Source organism: Malus sylvestris, chromosome 9, assembly GCF_916048215.2.
Source record: "Malus sylvestris chromosome 9, drMalSylv7.2, whole genome shotgun sequence".
In the NCBI taxonomy this organism is placed as follows: Eukaryota; Viridiplantae; Streptophyta; class Magnoliopsida; order Rosales; family Rosaceae; genus Malus; species Malus sylvestris.
In genome coordinates, this window is record NC_062268.1 from 34902180 (window position 1) to 34922234 (window position 20055).

General features: G+C 37.0%; 1 protein-coding gene across 3 annotated transcripts; it reads left to right on the top strand.

Moving 5' to 3' along the window:
- Positions 1-1262: 1262 nt before the first annotated feature.
- Positions 1263-19290, top strand: LOC126582865 (auxin response factor 2B-like). Of its 3 annotated transcripts, XM_050247096.1 has the most exons (5): positions 1263-1634; positions 1761-1817; positions 2405-2485; positions 18585-18652; positions 18907-19290. In XM_050247096.1, exons 1-4 carry the CDS (start codon positions 1539-1541, stop codon positions 18627-18629), a joined length of 279 nt encoding a protein of 92 aa, XP_050103053.1. In that variant the 5' UTR covers positions 1263-1538; the 3' UTR covers positions 18630-18652; positions 18907-19290. The 3 variants fall into 3 exon arrangements, with proteins under 3 accessions (XP_050103053.1, XP_050103052.1, XP_050103051.1); XM_050247095.1 differs by lacking the exon at positions 18907-19290 and having other exon boundaries at positions 18585-18882; XM_050247094.1 differs by lacking the exons at positions 1263-1634; positions 1761-1817 and having other exon boundaries at positions 1868-2485.
- Positions 19291-20055: the final 765 nt, after the last annotated feature.

A 20055-nucleotide genomic window follows, 5' to 3' on the forward strand; every position in this document is an offset into this window, starting at 1 on the left:
TTTAGTTTGAATGGATTTGGAAATGTGGTTTATTGAGTTGGAATTTGGATATGTGCTAATTTGAATTGGATATGTTGAAACTTTATATTATTATCAAAGCAACAAACCGATCTGTGTATTTCCAGAATTGCATATAACAAAACATTTATAGCTTAAATGTTGGACAAGACAAAAAGTTATGCTTCTCAATTATCAAATTTTCATATCAAGTACCAAATGTTCAATGCATTGATGCTTGAAATATTAAATCTCTATATAACTAAAAGATATTGATAGAAATTGGTTTCTGTAATCAAGTTGTGCTCCTCCCCCTCAAAACATGTAAGGTTGAGGGTTTGATTAATAGGAGTGGAGACTCGGTTTTTGCCTCAAAATATACTCTCTTCTCTGTTGTGTGCTTGAATGCCTTGGATCTGTGACTCTGGATTGCTGAAAATTAGGTTCTTTGCACCCCAACTATGAATTTTAGCTTTTTTTTTTTTTCTACTTATTAATGCAATCACAGGATTATTTTGTTGATTTTTATACATATGGTTGTGGATGAAGGGTTTAGGTGCTCTTGAAGATGCCCACCCTGATTGTTTTTACACCAAGTGGTGATGGCAACCCAGGCATTCCAACTTGCCCAGGTACTTCAATCTTTTCAGTTTTTGGTAATTTTCGATTGCTGTTTGGTTGCTGAGAAAGAGAGGGAAAATAAGAGAAATCATTAAAATTAATATATATCATTTGTTTTTAGTCACATTGATTTTTATTGTGAGATATTATATGATTATAGTTTAGAATTACCTGTGGACTTGAATAATATTATCTAAAGCTCTCTCATTACTCAGTTGTATCTATATTTGTGTAGGTGAACTACAAACCTCAAATTTCCTATGTCTGTATATTTGCAGTCGCTTTTTCGTATAAATCTTCTCTTGCAAAGAAATTCAAAGGCCTCTAATTGTATTCAGGGACTATAACTGTAATTATACAATGTACATTATTATTTAAATATAAAAAGGTATAATTTATATATAAAGTCAATTTAAACTCTTTTTGCTTTGAGAAAGGAACGCGTAAGGGAGGTATGGGTATGGGTTTTTAGGGCCGGTTTCTAGGGAGGTGGTCTGGTGTCAGTGCCTTCACAGGATAGGGGTGTGATATGGGGGGAGGGAGGAGAGGGGGTTGGTTGCAGAGAGTGGGGGTGTAATTTGGGGGAGATAGGAGAGGGGGTTGGTTGCAGAGAGAAGGTGACGGCGAGTGCACGATTAGGGGACATAAAGAAAGTTGATTAGGTACAAGATTTGAGGGTAGGGTTGAGGGAATGAGTGTGTTGGCTGTAGAGAGATGGTGGGGTTGAGTTAGTATCTCTCCCTTTCTGTCGCTTCTCTCTTCCTCCATCTATGACATCTTTGTTTTGGGGTCAAAATATGTTCACCTTTACATAGAAATTTATTTATTTATTTGGGTTTTTGTAGCTGATGCATATTATGTTTTGTGTTTCTGGGTTTTATCACTAATTGTCAATTGGATTTTTTTGGTTTCAAAAATAGATGGAGGCATCGACTAATCAGCTGGTTGATCAGCAGATGCCAGTGTATAATCTTGCATCGAAGATTCTTTGTCGGGTTATCAATGTATCATTGAAGGTATTGTGGTGGCTGCTCTTATAAAGAAAACTAAGAATTCTGGATTTAATTGTTTAGCTGCTTCTTTTGTACTCAAGTTATTGGGCTTTGCGAGGAAATAATATGTTTCTTTCTGCTGAATTATAGGCTGAACCAGACACTAATGAAGTATTTTCACAAGTCACTTTACTTCCCAAATCAAATGTAAGTTGTTGGCTTGAGGATTCTGATTTATTGTGGGCGGGTAAAACTGATTATGGGTTGAGATTCTGATGGTTTGATGTTATAAATTTTAGCAAGATGAAAATGCAGTGGAGAAGGAAATAACATAGGGCGCGCGGCCTTAAACAGGAAAAGACTTTGGTTAGACAAAGCCAAATTAAGGAAGAGAATAGGTAGAGGCTAAAACATAATCAAGTGGAAATTTTAGGTACAAAATGTGGAGTGAGTCAAGAAATTATACAATGGTGTCCAACTGCTTTCCACCACTGCCACTTTAAAAGGCTTAGTTCTTTTTCCAAGTGAAGAAATAAAGTGGCACTTGAATCGTAGAAATATTAACATCTATATTTGAAAGGAAAAAAAACACACCAGCACACACTTGGAAATAGCTGGCAAACCTCACAATGTAAATGCATGCTTTAGTGATATTTATAATGAGGATATTTATATTAGCAAACCTCACTTATGCCCTGTACACATTGTATTGTTTAAGTAATGAAGAAAACTATTCTCACTGTCTCTAGCTATTCATTTATTATCTTCAATGATTTGGAAACCTGCTACTATAGTTTTCAGAATGGTTATGTCACACTTTGCTATTCTTCCTGTCAAAATGGGGAAGGTTTGCATGGTTGTCACTCCACCAAAAGGTTAGTGGGTTTCTCTGGATTTTCATTTTTCTCTATTGGGTTTCGATTAGTTCTTAAGTTTTTGCGTTTCTTGATTTGCTTTTTGCATTTGAACATAAATTTTTTATTTCCTCATGAATCTGATCTGCCTTTTTCAAAGATTTCTCTCGTTAGAACTTCAGTCTACAAGCTTTGTGTTTGGATTTTGTTGTTAAGCATAAAATTATATATATCAATGTATTAAAAGCGTGAGGAGTGGGCGAGGCATCCGAGGGATAGCCCCACCTAGCGTGAGGTGAAGCCTCACGGGACCTAAATTTTTTAATATATAACAGTAAACATACACATATATTTTTTTTTTAAAAAGAAGAAGATTATTAATCAATAATTGGTAGGGATAAAAGCACACCACAAAGTAGCCCACAAAATATCCTATTAATTTTCCTTATTAACACTAAAATTTGTCGATTGTAGCATATGAAAATAAGGGTCTTTCCCGCAGAAGATTGTTTTATCCAAATACTTAAAATGTCACAAAAACAGGGTGGCTGTCTCCACTGACCAGCCACCGAACAATAATTATTAGACTAACTTACACTTATCCAAATGCAACGAAATTTTATACACATAAACTAAACACACCAAGCTATGCTCACACAAATTTTTGGGATTTTTGGAGTTGATTAGCTATTTAAATTAAATCGGACAAAATAGGACCTCAACAAGTTTTAAATAATACCAATAGATTTTAATTCACAAGTTAAGAAAACGAGTTAGGGGAAATGCTATCCACCACCAAATAATCATGCAAACATGTTATGTTTCATTGAAATTCCTTTTATTTCCGGATGAAGATGCTCAAGTTGGCTTAATGTTAGAACACAACCTAGTACTCTTTCTTATGTAGTATGTTAAGAGAATGACGTTTTCTACTTAACTTAGTCCCTAGCATGCAATCTAGAATGACGTATTCATAGATTTAACAAGTAGAAATCATTAAGAATAAAAAGAGTTTGAGTCATCACAAGGCATCGTAAGTACTGGCGTTGTCTTACTTATCCTAGAAATCGGTTCACATGTTAACCACAATTAACAAGTGCTACTCTAGAACATATGTAGGTCCTCATTCAACAAGGGCAGGTAAACATATATTCATAGCATTAAAATCCTAGATATGCTCATTATGTATGCATCCATAGAAACACATAAAGAATTTATCAATGACATAAGTAGTGAAACAATTTTCATCCTTTCATAAAAGTCATTTAAACAAAATATCACAACAAACTTACAATCATATTCGGGGCTTTAAAACAGCCCCTAACTACTAAAAATTAGTTACACATTATTCTCAAATTAAACCAAAAGTAAAACATGGGTTTGAGAAGATAAAACCCTTTTCTTCTGTCGCTCTCTGCTGCTTCCGTCAGTCTCTCATTGCGCACCCTGCGCCTGCTATCCTCTCTTCTCTGCGTCTGCTGCTTGTCTTCCCTCTGCGTTCGCTTTTCTTTTTCACTCCCTGCACCTCTTTTTGTATTGCTCTCTGCTTCTTCTTTGTTATTTTTTTATTTTTTTATTTTTTCTTTTCTTTATTCCTTCTGTCTTCTTTGTCTGCCAGTCTGTTAGTCCACTCTCTCCTCTTTATTTCTTTGCAGTTTATTTTCTTTTATTTCTCTCTCAGTCCGTTTCTTTATTCCTCCACTTCCTTTCTTTATTCCTCCATCAGTCCCATGAGCATTCCACTTCTATTTTTTTTCTTTTGTTTTTCACTCAGTGCTCACCCATTGTCTCTCCACTCCCTTTGCCTTTCCTGCTGCTTGCGCACTCCACCTATATCCCCCTGCCGTGCTATCCCTCTCTCTATTTATTTATTTTTTTTTCTTTTCTCCATTTTTGCTTGAAATTAATCCTAAAACAAAATTAACTGCACATTAACACAAGGTAAAGTAAAATGCCACAATTTTAACACAAAAATATCACAAAGACTTTAGAAATGGATGGTATAAATGCATGAAATATATGAGTGATCAAATACCCCCAAACTTACATTTTTGCTAGTCCTCTAGCAAAACAAAACACAAAACAACACCACTCAACTAAGACTAGATTCAACAACTTAGTAGCCAACTTCTCAAACTCGATTTCAGAGATAAGTGCTAATCATGAAACAAACAACCAAGAAGTAAGTAACAAGAGCTCAAAACATCATCCAATAGTTAACCAAATTTCCTTCAAACAAAACGTTGAAAAGCCATGTGTGAGATAGCCATGTCAATGCAATTCCAAACTCCTTTAAATCATCATATGCAAACATGTGAGCTTCTCACAAGACATACACTCATTCACTCATAAGTTTTGGTTAATGTGTTTCACTCAAGTGATCTCATTGTACATGCCGCCATATGCTTGCTTGTCCACCTAACTCGCTATCAATATTTAAGTAATACCTTGGATCAATAGGACTTTATTACGGTTGTAATGGGGCTAAAGGTGATAGGCTAATGAAAGAAAGGATATGGAAATCAAAAATTTTGAGAAAGTACACTTTAGTAGTTTTCCAACACCTCAATATCACACCACCTCAAATTGAAAGCAAAATAATAAACTTCGAGCACCTGTTACTCCCCAAATTTAACTTCAAAAGGAAATTTATACTTTGCAGACATATTTTCAACAAATCAACACTCTCCACTTTTCATATATTTCTCTTTTTTTTTTCTTTTTTTTTTTCATTTACATTTTTTTTTTTTTAGTTTAATTCAAATGAAAGAAACAAATCTGCAAAAGCTACATCACCCATCAAATTCACATTTCATTGTAATACACATGCTCCATCCGTCTTTCTACATAAATGAAACCCCCAAAAGCATAACCCATGTAGTATTTTCTCAAAACAATACGGAATCGATTTTTGTGTATGGGCTCAACTCCAATATTGGAGCAAGGTAAAGAGATGTGGCTAACAAAGAAATGGCTTAGTTAAAAGCTCAATGAGCTACTACGGATAAACATAGCATATAAGGTAGGTATGAAAGGCTCAAACGATCCAAAGATGGCCTATATCACTTCCAAGTTATTACATGAATTGATTAATGAATCGAGTAGTATAAAGCAAGTTCTAGAGATACATCTACAGTGAGATCACACGCACAAGAAGGAATGAGATTGATGCATAATGGTTCAATCATGTATAGGCTCAAAAACTCACAAGGTTTACATAATCTCACATGATTCACATATGAAACGCTAAATCATGCTCAAGTTTCACATTGACAAGACTAGGCACATTTATTTTTCAAGTTGACTTCTGGAAATCACCGTTAACACAAAGACAACGAAAAGAACTTAGACTTCTTGAAAGTAAGAAGGAAATTAAAATCAAATCTCATCATTGAATTGAGAAGTAGCTACAAACAACAATAAAAATGCAAAAACTTTTTTTTTTTTTTTTTAAGTTTTTTTTTTAATAAATAAACTAACGAAATATATTTCCACCCCCAAACTTAATTATAGCATTGTCCCCAATGATAATGAAAGGAATTTTTGAACAATAAGACATAAAAATGGAAGGAAAGAAATATAAAATGAAATAAAGACACATAAAGAAAAGGAAAGAACACACCAATTTGTGTAGGCGAATCTCGGAGTCTGATTTGAAACCAAGGAACTCTGAATTGTGCAGTCTGCATTCTTCTCTGCTTGTTTCTTCTGCACGGCAGGCAGGTACGAGGTAAAGGTGTTGGTCTGTTTCTTTCTTCAATCTTTCCAAGTGCCCACCTCTTGCTTTCTTTCTCCTTGTCCCTAGCTGAGGATGAATTGGCAAATTGTCTCCACATGCTTCGAGGTATCATTTTCACTTCCCTTATGGTGCGGTAGACGAAGCGAAAGCATAAGATGATGAAGATGAGTACTCGAGAGCAAGGCTAGGTAAGCAATCAGGAAGGGGTTCCAGGCAGTCGGTTCTAGATCGGAAGATTGATACCAAGTGCTGGCTGATTGCTCTCTTTCTCCTTGTCCTAAAACAACGACAAGGAGAATGACAGGGAGAAAGCATGATATGAGATACTCTTGCTTTCAACCTTCATGATATGAAATACTTTTGCTTTGGATGGGTTGTTTGCAGAGGTACCCCAAGGAATAAGGAACACTGAGTGACTCGAGAGGGTTTGTTGGAAAAGCATTCTCGGAGATGATGGAAGGTTATGTATGTCTTCCTTGCCATGGAGGGTGAAGGTCGACATTTATAGGAAATAATAACCGGTACTATTCTTTTACTCTTGTCGGCAACCATTAGATGATGGAACAGTAAACTTCACATGTTTTCTACTTTATCAGAGATCTTCGACAGATTGCCCGTAATTGCCGCAAAGCAGACTCTGCATGTGACAGATGTTGACACGTCTGGACAAGCAGATGCCTCTCCGAAATCTGGAATTGCCTCTTCGAAATCTAAGCTCCGTCGAGTGCAGAGGTTGCATGTGACGAGTACGGACAAATCAGGAACAAAAGATGGCCCGTGATTTCTGAGCAAGCTCAGCTTTTGAGAAAGCTAGCGCCTCTTTGATTTTTTTAGTTGGCCTCTTCGATATCTGGAATTGCCTCTTCGATCTCTGAAATCCCATCGCGTGCTGCTTTTTATAGAAGTATGCAGGACGTTCAAAGCACACTTGAATTTCTGCCTGTAAAAACTCCCTATTTGCATTTCTACGATCTTGACTTGTTCGACCTCTTCTTTCTTTATCACCTCTGAAAAATATCTGGCCCTTCTGATCGTCATTTTGACTTGAACCTTGGTGAAGAGGTAGCTCCGCCTTCTCCAGACAACATATGGCGCCCATCCTTCATATCCCCTACTGGTCCCCTTACTGTTGGGGATTCGGTGATGAAGAATGATATGACAGCTGCGGTGGTGGCCAGGAACCTTGTCACTCCCAAAGATAACAGACTTCTTGCCAAACGGTCGGATGAGTTGGCTGTTAAGGAATCTCTGGCTCTCAGTGTGCAGTGTGCAGGTTCCGTGTCCAATATGGCCCAACGCCTATTTGCCTGAACCCGTCAAGTTGAATTATTAGCGGCTGAAGTGATGAGTCTAAAGCAAGAGATTAGAGGGCTTAAGCATGAAAATAAACAATTGCACAGGCTCGCACATAATTATGCTACAAACATGAAGAGGAAGATTGACCAAATGCAGGAATCTGATGGTCAGATTTTACTTGATCATCAGCGGTTTGTGGGTTTGTTCCAACAGCATTTGCCTTCGTCTTTTGGGGCTGTACCGCGTAGTGAAGCTCCAAATGATCAACCCCTGATGCCTCCTCCTTCTGGGACTCCGCCGACTGCTGAAACTTCTCCTAAGCAGCCTTTGTGAAGGCTCCCTCTTGTATTTATATGCTTAATGTTCATTTCGTTTTTATGAATGTAAAACTACCTTGCAAGAAGTTATGGTAGAGATTGCAAAATCATTACCTGTATAAAGGAACAAAAGTAGGACTTAAACACAAAAACCAGAAAACAAGAGAAAAACAGAACAAGAACATTTAAAATTATTCAAAATAAAGATGAAAGATAGAAAGCTTGGGTTGCCTCCCAAGAAGCACTTTCTTTAACGTCTTGCAGCCGGACGATGCCTCCAGTCACACTCCCCTAGGTTCCATGGCATGGAAGTGAACTTCGAATGGAAGGTGATACTTGAAGTGATCCGGCATTTGGACTAAAAACTTCCCCAATTTGCAGTGAAATCAAATGATGACCCCCAAACTATAATTCTGCAATCAACTCCAAGGGTGGACATAACCCAAATACAAAGAAAAGAAATAATTCAGTTTAGCACGCAAGAAAATTAAAAATGATAGAAAAAGGCAATGAATAGAAATATTGGGTTGCCTCCCAATAAGCGCTTGCTTTTACCTCCGCAGCCAGACGGTACCAAGAGTAATCATCCAAAGGGAACTGGTTCTTGGAGAGGTACAACCTCCACATCATGCTCCGCAAAAGACTCGTAATATGGCTTGAGTCTATGCCCATTCACTTTGAACATGTATCCGGTCTTTGCACTTTGGATTTCCACTGCACCATGAGGAAAAATATTTGTTATAACAAATGGACCAACCCATCGAGAACGAAGCTTACCTGGAAATAACCGAAGGCGAGAATTAAATAGAAGAACTTTCTGTCCAATGACAAAGCTCTTCCTTAAGATCATCTTGTCATGAAATGCCTTTGATTTCTCCTTGTATATTCGACTAGACTCGTATGCATCATTTCGGATTTCGTCTAACTCATTTAATTGAAGCTTCCTTTGCTTTCCGGCAACACTCATGTCCATGTTGTAGGCTTTGATCGCCCAATAAGCTTTGTGCTCTAACTTTACTGGAAGAAAGCATGGTTTCCCATAAATTAACCGAAATGGGGACATTCCAATAGGAGTCTTATAGGCAGTCCTATAAGCCCACAATGCATCGTTCAAGCGCATGCTCCAATCCTTCCTACTAGGACTCACAGTTTTCTCCAAAATTTGCTTCACCTCACGATTTGATACTTCTGCTTGACCGCTAGTTTACGGATGATAAGGTGTAGACACCTTATGTGTGACATTGTACTTCCTAAGCAACGCTTCAAATGTTCGATTGCAAAAATGACTCCTTCCATCACTAATGATTGCTCTAGGTATCCCAAATCTTGCAAAGATGTTACTCTTAATAAAATCTGAAACAACTTTTGAATCATTAGTTTTGGTGGCTTTTGCTTCCACCCATTTAGAAACATAATCCACAGCCAATAAAATGTAAAGAAAACCATTTGAAGATGGAAAATGTCCCATGAAATCAATGCCCCACACATCAAAGATCTCAACAACCAAAATAGGGGTTTGTGGCATTTGATTTCTTGGGCCCAAGTTACCTGTTCGTTGACAACGATCACATGTTGCACAAAACTCATACGCATCCTTAAACAAACTAGGCCAATAAAAACCATTCTCTAACACCTTCAGGGCTGTCCTCTTTGCTCCAAAATGGCCACCACATGCATAAGAATGACAAAAAGTTAGAATAAATTTAAACTCAGATTCAGGGACACACCTTCTAATCAATTGATCAGTGCAATATTTCCACAAATAAGGATCATCCCACTCGTAGTATTTGGCGGTTTTAACAAGCTTATCTTTTTGAGCACGTGTAAAATCATCCGGAATCTTTTTGATGACCTTATAATTGATAATATCTGCATACCAAGGGTCAGTAATCTTTAATGAAAACAGTTGCTCATCTAGAAAACTTTCACGTAAAGGGATGAGATCTTCCTCTGTGTTTGAATGCACAAGTCGGCTAAGATGATCTGCTACAACATTCTCACTCCCTTTCTTATCCTTGATCTCCAAGTCAAACTCTTGAAGCAGAAGTATCCATCGAATGAGTCGTGGTTTTGCATCTTTTTTTGTGAGTAAATACTTCAAAGCTGCATGGTCAGAAAACACAATAACTTTAGTCCCAATAAGATAAGATCTAAATTTTTCTAAAGCAAATACAACAGCGAGAAGCTCCTTCTCTGTTGTTGAATAATTCAACTATGCATCATTGAGTGTTTGAGATGCATAATAGATGACATGTGGCAATTTGTTGACACGCTGCCCTAGAACTGCACCAACAGCATAGTCTGTAGCATCACACATTAACTCAAAAGGTAAACTCCAATCGGGTGGCATGATTACAGGAGCCGTGGATAACAACTCCTTAAGCTTATTGAATGCTACCACACACTCTTCATTCATATCAAATGTTACATCCTTTTGAAGTAAACGACACAAGGGTCTAGAAATCATTGAGAAGTCCTTCATAAACCTACGGTAGAAACCTGCATGTCCAAGAAAAGAACGAATCTCCCTGACAGTAGTAGGGATGGGTAAAGAACTAACAAGTTCTACTTTAGATTTATCAACTTCAATTACCTTTTCAGATATGATATGCCCTAGAACTAATCCATGCGAAACCATGAAATGGCATTTTTCCCAATTTAACACTAGATTAGTTTCTTGACAACGTTTTAAAACTAGGGACAGATTATGTAGACATGTATCAAAAGAATCACCATAAACTGAAAAATCATCCATGAACACTTCAATTATTTTCTCAATCATATCAGAAAAGATACTTACCATACACCTCTGAAATGTGGCAGGGGCGTTGCACAGTCCAAACGGCATCCTCCGGTATGCAAATGTGCCAAATGGACATGTGAAAGTCGTCTTTTCTTGATCCTCCGGAGCAACTGCAATTTGATTATACCCAGAATAGCCATCAAGAAAACAATAATAAGAATGACCAGTTAGCCTTTCTAACATTTGATCAATGAATGGGAGTGGAAAGTGATCCTTGCGTGTGGTGCTATTTATCTTTCGATAGTCTGTACAGACTCTCCAACTATTTTGCACACGTGTAGGCATTAGCTCATTAGCTTCATTCTTAACAACTGTGACTCCAGATCGTTTAGGGACTACTTGAATAGGGCTTACCCACTTGCTATCCGAAATAGGATATATGATGCCAACATCAAGAAGTTTGATAACCTCTTTTTTTACGACTTCCATCATGAGTGGGTTTAAACGGCATTGAGCTTCCCTTGTTGGTTTTGCACCTTCCTCCAACAGAATCCTATGCATGCATGTAGCTGGATTTATACCTTTGATATCTGCAATGCTCCAAACTATGGCAGTTTTGTGATCCTTCAGTACCTGAATCAGTTTCTCCCCCTCTTCTGCTGTCAGTTGTGACGATATGATGACTGGTAATGTTTCATCCTCTCCCAAAAAATGCATACTTCAAATGTTCAGGAATTGGTTTAAGCTCCAATTTGGGTGCCTGAATCACATAATGAAGAGTTTTTTCGTTAGAAGTAGGAAGAGAAATAAAATAGGAAGAACACTTACCACGAATTGGTGAAAGAGACTCAAGAGAGGCCACTGTTTGGATTAATTCTTCTTCAATGTGCTCTGAATAATTAAAATTTCCATGTGTAATGCTATGCACTAATGCCTTCTCTAAATTATCTTGTCCCACGCCTTCATTAAAACAATCCTGCACAAAATAGTCAAATACATCAATAGACAAACAAGATTCTAATTCACTAGGATACCTCATAGCATTGAAGATTCTGAACTTGACGCTTTCCCCCTCAATTTCCATGGTTAAGGTACCATCGTAGACATCAATCTTCGTCTGTGCTGTTCTAAGGAATGGTCTTCCCAATATAAGAGGAAGTGCAATAGGCATAGGATCATGTTCCATCTCAAGAACAAAAAAGTCAGCGGGAAAAATGAGCTCATTCACTTGCACAAGTACATCCTCTAAAAGGCCTTTGGGATATCTATTTGAACGATCTGCCAACTGGATTACTACCTTTGTTTCCTTCAAGTCTCCAAGGTTCAATGACTCATACACTGAATATGGCATCAGATTGATGGATGCCCCCAAATCGCACAATGCTCTCCCAAACTCTTTGCCTCCAATTACACATGGAATGGTAAAGCTACCGGCAGCTTTCAACTTTGGTGGCAGCTTTCTCTGCAAAACAGCTGATACTTCCTCGCTTAATGCCACAGTTTCTTGATCATTGAATCTCCTCTTGTTCGTACAAAGCTCTTTAAGGAACTTTGCATACTTGGGCACTTGTTTTATGGCATCTAAAAGAGGTAAGTTCACTTGGACTTTCCGGAAAGTATCCAAGATTTCCTTATCAGTTTGCTCTTTCTTAGACTTCATAAACCTACGAGGAAAAGGAATAGGGACACATGAGTTAAATGAATTTTGAACTTCTTTACTTACCTTATCAGAATCTTTTTTGTTCAATTCTGTATCTTTAGGAGACTTTTCAGTTTCTGTTGAAGCCTCATCTTGCTTAAAAACTTCTTTTCCACTCCTTAAAGTCACAACATTCATCTGCTCCGCATTTGGATTCACCACGGTTTGGCTAGGCAACCTTCCTGGTTGGTGTTGTTGCCCCATTAAACTTGCTAACTGACTCATTTGGCGCTCAAGGTTTTCAATTGCTTTGTCTATTTTCTGTTAATGAGATTGAGTAGAGTTAGCTAAAGAAGCAATTAAATCCTCAAGAGACTTACTTGGAGTTTGTTGTTGTTGAGGCTGAAATGGTGCCTGCGGTCTTGCTTGAAAGAAGCCAAGCGGACGGTTATAGTTATTGGAAATAGATTGTTGTCCGTTGTCTTGATTGTTCCACTTTAAGTGTGGATGATCGCGCCATCCTGCATTATAGTTGTTGGAATATGGATCATACTTTTGCCTTTGTTGCCCTTGAAATCCTCCTAATGCATTAGCTTGCTCAAGACCACCTTGATCCATTGACGAAGGGAATATGTCCGTGGCATGTCCCATCATTGAACATACACCACACATCTATTTTGGAGCCACAATAACCTGTTGCACAAGATTAGTCAAGTTAGCTAATTGTAATTCAATACTAGAATTAGCACTTACCTCGTTAACTTTCTTAAAAGGTAGCTCATCTCTCCCTCCAAATTGTCGTGTATTGCCAACAATGTTCTTTAGCAATGCCTTAGCATTAGTAGGTGTCTTGTCCATGAATGCTCCGCCACTTGCTGCATCAAGCATTACACGATCAGTACCATACAATCCCTCATAAAAGTATTGTATAAGTAAATGCTCTGAAATCTGATGGTTAGGACAAGATGCAACCAAATGTGTGAACCGCTCATAGTAATCTCCAAATGGCTCTCCATGTTGTTGTCGGATTGCACATATGTCTTTCCTTATGCTTGCAGCTTTTGTGGCCGGAAAATATTGCTCCAAGAATGCTTGCTTCACCTGATGCCATGTGTTCATTGATCCCGAAGGTAAATTGTAAAGCCATTCCTTTGCCTTAGCTTCTAATGTAAATGGGAATACCCTCAACTTGACTTGCTCCTCATCCACATTTGTTGGTCTCATTCCTGAGCATACCACGTGAAACTCCATGAGATGCTTGTTGGCATCCTCTGTTGAGAAGCCATGGAACTTAGGCAAGTAGTGAATCATGCCGGACTTAAGCTCAAATCCTCCTTCTGCATTTGGATATGTGATGCACAATGGTTGTTGATCCGTATTTGGCATTGCCAACTCCCTCAATGTACGGTTATCAGCCATGCCTTCTTGTGGTTCCTCCTCCTCTTCCGAACTTAAATGTGGTGGAGAAGATGGTGGTAAAGACACCGATGCACACTTTTGTTTGATTTTTCTCTGAAGCTTTCGAAGTATTCGTTCAATCTCTGGATCGTAGGAAGCTAGATCAATGCTCTTAGACTTTCGAGTATGCATGTACTACAAAGAGTACCTGAAATAAAAACAAAAACACTAATTGGACAAGAAAAGAAAACAATAGAAAAATAAATAATTTAGAAATAACAATCCCCGGCGACACGGCGCCAAAATTTGGTAGGGATAAAAGCACACCACAAAGTAGCCCATAAATATCCTATTAATTTTCCTTATTAACACTAAAAATTTTCGATTGTAGCATATGAAAATAAGGGTCTTTCCCGCAGAAAATTGTTTTATCCAAATACTTAAAATGTCACAAAAACAGGGTGGCTGTCTCCACTGACCAGCCACCGAACAATAATTATTAGACTAACTTACACTTATCCAAATGCAACGAAATTTTATACACATAAACTAGACACACCAAGCTATGCTCACACAAATTGTTGGGATTTTTGGAGATGATTAACTATTTAAATTAAATCGGACAAAACAGGACCTCAACAAGTTTTAAATAATACCAATAGATTTTAATTCACAAGTTAAGAAAACGAGTTAGGGGAAATGCTATCCACCACCAAATAATCATGCAAACATGTTATGTTTCATTCAAATTCCTTTTCTTTCCGGATGAAGATGCTCAAGTTGGCTCAATGTTAGAACACAACCTATTACTCTTTCTTACGTAGTATGTTAAGAGAATGACGTTTTCTACTTAACTTAGTCCCTAGCATGCAATCTAGAATGGCGTGTTCATAGATTTAACAAGTAGAAATCATTAAGAATAAAAAGAGTTTGAGTCATCACAAGGCATCGTAAGTACTGGCGTCGTCTTACTTATCCTAGAAATCGGTTCACATGTTAACCACAATTAACAAGTGCTACTCTAGAACATATGTAGGTCCTCATTCAACAAGGGCAAGTAAACATATATTCATAGCATTAAAATCCTAGATATGCTCATTATGTATGCATCCATAGAAACACATAAAGAATTTATCAATGACATAAGTAGTGAAACAATTTTCATCCTTTCATAAAAGTCATTTAAACAAAATATCACAACAAACTTACAATCATATTCGGGGCTTCAAAACAACCCCTAACTACTAAAAATTAGTTGCACATTATTCTCAAATTAAACCAAAAGTAAAACATGGGTTTGAGAAGATAAAACCCTTTTCTTCTGTCGCTCTCTGCTGCTTCCGTCAGTCTCTCCTTGTGCACCCTACGCCTGCTGTCCTCTCTTCTCTGCGTCTGTTGCGTGTCTTCCCTCTGCGTTCGCTTTTCTTTTTCACTCCCTGCACCTCTTTTTGTATTGCTCTCTGCTTCTTCTTTGTTATTTTTTTATTTTTTTATTTTTTCTTTTCTTTATTCCTTCTGTCTTCTTTGTCTGCCAGTCTGTTAGTCCACTCTCTCCTCTTTATTTCTTTGCAGTTTATTTTCTTTTCTTTCTCTCTCAGTCCGTTTCTTTATTCCTCCACTTCCTTTCTTTATTCCTCCATCAGTCCCATGAGCATTCCACTTCTATTTTTTTTTCTTTTGTTTTTCACTCAGTGCTCACCCATTGTCTCTCCACTCCCTCTGCCTTTCCTGCTGCTTGCGCACTCCACCTATATCCCCCTGCCGTGCTATCCCTCTCTCTATTTATTTATTTTTTTTTTCTTTTCTCCATTTTTGCTTGAAATTAATCCTAAAACAAAATTAACTGCACATTAACACAAGGTAAGGTAAAATGCCACAATTTTAACACAAAAACATCACAAAGACTTTAGAAATGGATGGTATAAATGCATGAAATATATGAGTAATCAATAATCACCCTGAGCACACATATATTATAAATACATATACACACATATATATACATATATTATATATATATATATATATATATAATAGAGGATGAAAAGCACAATGAGCACATATATAACAATGTACGCAGAAAGCACACACATCCATTATATAAAAAAAAAATTAGAAAAAAAAAGGTAGAGAGATGATAGTGCAAGGAAGAGGTATGAGGCAGTTAAAATCCTAAATTTGGGTTTGGGAGTATAAAAAAAAAAAATCCCTTGAGGCACGCCTAGAAGGCTCCGGCGGCATCTTCCGCCGCCTTCCGCCCACTCCCTCAAAACAGAGGCGGCAACCCTCAAGCCCAGCCTCATAGGGCTCCTAGACGCTGATGTGAAAAATAACTAAACACACAAAATTAAACCCTCTTTTTATCAATTGTAGTAAAGTATGTAAGTAGGGATCGTTCTAGGCCGGGGATTAGGAGGGATTGCTAAATCACTTGGAAACTGACTTGAAAACGTAAAAACAAAGTTTAAAACACTAACTAGACTCAAAGAATGCAAAACTATACTTTAAAACACTAAAACAAACCAAAAGACTCAAAACAGCCCCTAAACACTCAAAACTACCTTAAACACACAATCTGGGCAGTTTTGGGACTCTAACACAAACTTGGACGAATTTTGATTTTCTAATGAACTAAAACACTTAAAAACATAATCTAAGACAAGTTCTAATTAATATGACTCAAAGAAATAAGATGGGGTTGATTTTGGACGAAAATAATTAAATTAAGATAAGAACAAAGTAAACAAATTCTTAGACAAATTTAAGTGAATCAAAACAGATTGTAAAATGAATTTGAATGAAACTTATGGATGGAAGGCTAGCTAGGAGGTTCTTCTCCACACATGTCACACTTGCATACAAAACAATTTCCAGTTGCTTTTCGATAAACTATGAATACTCAACACCCCAAATTAACCGTGAATTGCACTAATTAACCCTCAGTTTTTCCACAAGTTATTAGGTTGGATGATCGCATACGACAACCCAAAACATTTCCTACAAGTTCCCTACATGAATTGCATAATAGAGATACAACAAGAATCATTAAGTTCTATGAAAAACATAAGCATTGACGAGGCACTCGTTACTATGATTTGCATGAAACTTATGCCAAGAATTTACTTAACGTGATTGTGACTAGCAACCTTCACTACTTGTGAATATAAGTTCATAACGATTAGGTGAAACTCCCTTATATTTTAGCGTCAAATTCATGCATGAAAATTAAGCGTGCACTCTCAACCAACATACACAAATCAGTTTTTATACGAACGGATAAGTAAATTGAATTCACAACTTATGAATCACAACTGGATGTAATCAAATCATATTGCAAGCATGAACATAGTTTCGAATCACCCCCTAACTAAGAGGGGTTTAGTTCCTCATACTTACAAAGCAAAGATGCATAAATTTAGACATTAAAAACAAAGATAGAAAACACCTAGAAATGCTCCAACACTCCCAAGGCTTGGGCATAGGCACGGCACAAGATGTTCCTTCTCTTTCCTTCCTTGCAAGCAGCGGCACTAGAGGTTTTGGACGGTTTTGGGTGGTTTTTATGGTGTAAAATGGATGGGGAATGGTATGGAAAGGTTTAGGGTAAGTGTGGAGGAGTGTTTGAAGGTTGGAGGGTGGTGGAGAACCTCAGCAAAGAGGGTGGAAGAAGGTGGAGTGGCTGTTATGTTTTCTAGGCACTAGAATGGTGTTTTTGGGGTGTTTTGCTACCTAGGGTGAGTATGGACGAATTTCTGTGATGAATGGTGAATATGAGAGTGTGAACCTTTGGTCAATGGGTGTAAACATGTATTTATAGGCCCCAAAAACCTTAGAAAATCAGGTTAGGTTAAGGATGAAATGCATGGCAATTTGTGTATGTGGTGTGCAATGGTCCAAGGGTGAAAATGAAGTAATGATGCAAAGTGTGAAGGGTAAAATGGAGTGGTGTTGTAGCTAGGGAGCATGAATGATTGTGTACATTGCATAGAGATGGAAAGGGAGGTGAAAAGTGTCAACAAATGGGTCAAAGGTGCAACAACATGTGTTGCATATGGCATTGGATTCCAAATGTGAATGATGGAGCATCAATTGGTGCATGCAATGGATGTAAATGTTGTCTAAAATCTAATGAGTGAAGGGAACAAGAGGTATCAAGCAATTGAGTGTAATAATTAAATGAATTGAAGCATGAAATTAGAAATTATGTAGGGGACAAGAGTGATCAAGCATGGCATGGAATCCAAAGGGAATTCTATGTGGTTTGCATGGCAAGGAATGCAAGTTGGGGTGACAGATTTTTTGGCTGTTTTCTTCATCTTTGGACCATAATTCTTCATATTCTTGGCCTCTTTAGTTCTCAAATTCGTCCATCCACTTGGCCCATGCATTTGCTATCCATTCCAAGCTCGAAACATGCTCCAAAGGCCTCCAAAATGCATCTTCTTGCATACTTTGTCCATAAAATCTGAAAACACACGAAAATGACTTTAAACATTAAAATAACTAAGGAAACACGACATAAATGCACAAGAATAAGCCAACTAAGTCGCATAAATGTGCTCCTATCAGACGCGCTTTGAGGCGAGCCTTTTAAAACATTGATATATATATATATATATATATATATTCATTAAGTTTATATAATTACATGGGTGTTCTTTGAGTGCTATGTACATATATTTCCTAAAAGAAACTAATTTCTCACACTATTTTCTTATTCTGCACCTTTGTTGAATTTTTGTCCTTTAATTTTTTTATTCAATTCAAATGACCAAAATAAACACGAGTGTATATGGAGAATAATGAGTATGCGGAAATCAGTATCATTTGCTAAAATGTTTATCTTTATAGGTCATGGTATATATGAGTTTTTTTGTTGTTGCTTTTCTTGCCTTTGCACGTTCTGTTCTGAAATTTATAAATACATAGAATATTGTAATTGAAAGAGAAATAACTTTGGACCGAATTCTTCATACTCAATTTGACAGGAAGAAGGTTTTGAATCAAACAATTGGAAGACAAAAAGGTTATAATTGTTATGACTGGATTGAGCATGGTATGTTTAATTATGCAGATGACCATCTGTTTTACTTTGATTAATTTCTTTGGTCAGTGCATATCATAGATAATGTGTTTAATAAATGATGTAGAAACAGTGTCCGGCTTCAATACTACAAGTGTATTATCCGTTAGATTTGACTTTCACAATTATTAAATCTTTTAGTGTAAATCTGAACCGTTTATTTCCCGTATCATTCAATATTATTGAAGTATTTTCTGTAGAAACCTGCTGAAAAAAAATTGATGTAGAAACTTGTGAAAAGCTCAATGCGGGCATCTCAACTCAATTACTACAAACCCTATTCAAGGTGAAGGGTGTTGTATACTATGGAATTGCAGGAAATGCAGATCCCCAACTCGAAATTGGAAATGTCACCGTCCCTCAATTTTGGGCTCATACAGGCCTTTGGAATTGGCAAGTATAAAACACTAATTTTCTTTAGAAAATTGGCTTTTGTTTGGTAATCTTTTTTTAATCCCAGTTAATTGAATATCCAATTAATGGAAAAATGTATTCGTACCAAACCCGATTCCAATTGAATGTTTGGTGTATTTGTTCCAAATGACATTCGAATTGGATGATTGGTTTATTTGTTCCAAACCCCAATATAATAGTATTTGTATTTCTGCCCATTTATGGATGATTGTTGTAGCTGTTATGATTGTCAGGTTGTGTATGTTGGTTATTGCTTAACTAAGCAAATAAAGTCAACAAAAAAGTAGATGCTATGTTAGTGTATGTCAATGGGTAGTGTAGCTATGAAATATATGATTATATTGATCATGGATGATGAGTATAACAGAGTCCTAACTGAGCAATATATGTTAGTGACTCAGTGTAGATGCTAAATACTAATGGGTGAATAATGAATGTTCTGCTGAGTAGCATGTTATTACCAATCTTGGTAGATTTACAAAGCATATGAGAGAATTCGTATGAATTTTGCACTGGTGGCTGAAGAAAAATCAACAAGCTAAATTACTCATTTAACCATTTACATGCATTTGATCACAGATATTGAAAAACCTTAGAGTTAATCATCTGTAACAATAAATGTTAATTATTCAAGCTTGATTTCTTGGCAATGGCTTCCTTCGTTTACCTCCACAACGACGTCTCACTTCACATTCCCACTTCCTCCGGTCTCTCTTTCTCTTCTTATCTCTACTGAGTTTCTTTCAACCTGTCAATTTATCTAATTTATTCTTTGATGTGATATTTGGTGCATTTGATTTTGTTTTGTGAATGTCTTCCTGACTTTTCCGCTTTGGATTCAAATAATAAGTTCAATGGTTGTATATATAATAGAATACTGATTTGAGAACAAGGCAATTTAAAGCTTGAAAATTTGTATATTGTGCTAAGCTAACTACCTTTTTTCCCGGCTTTTTCGACTT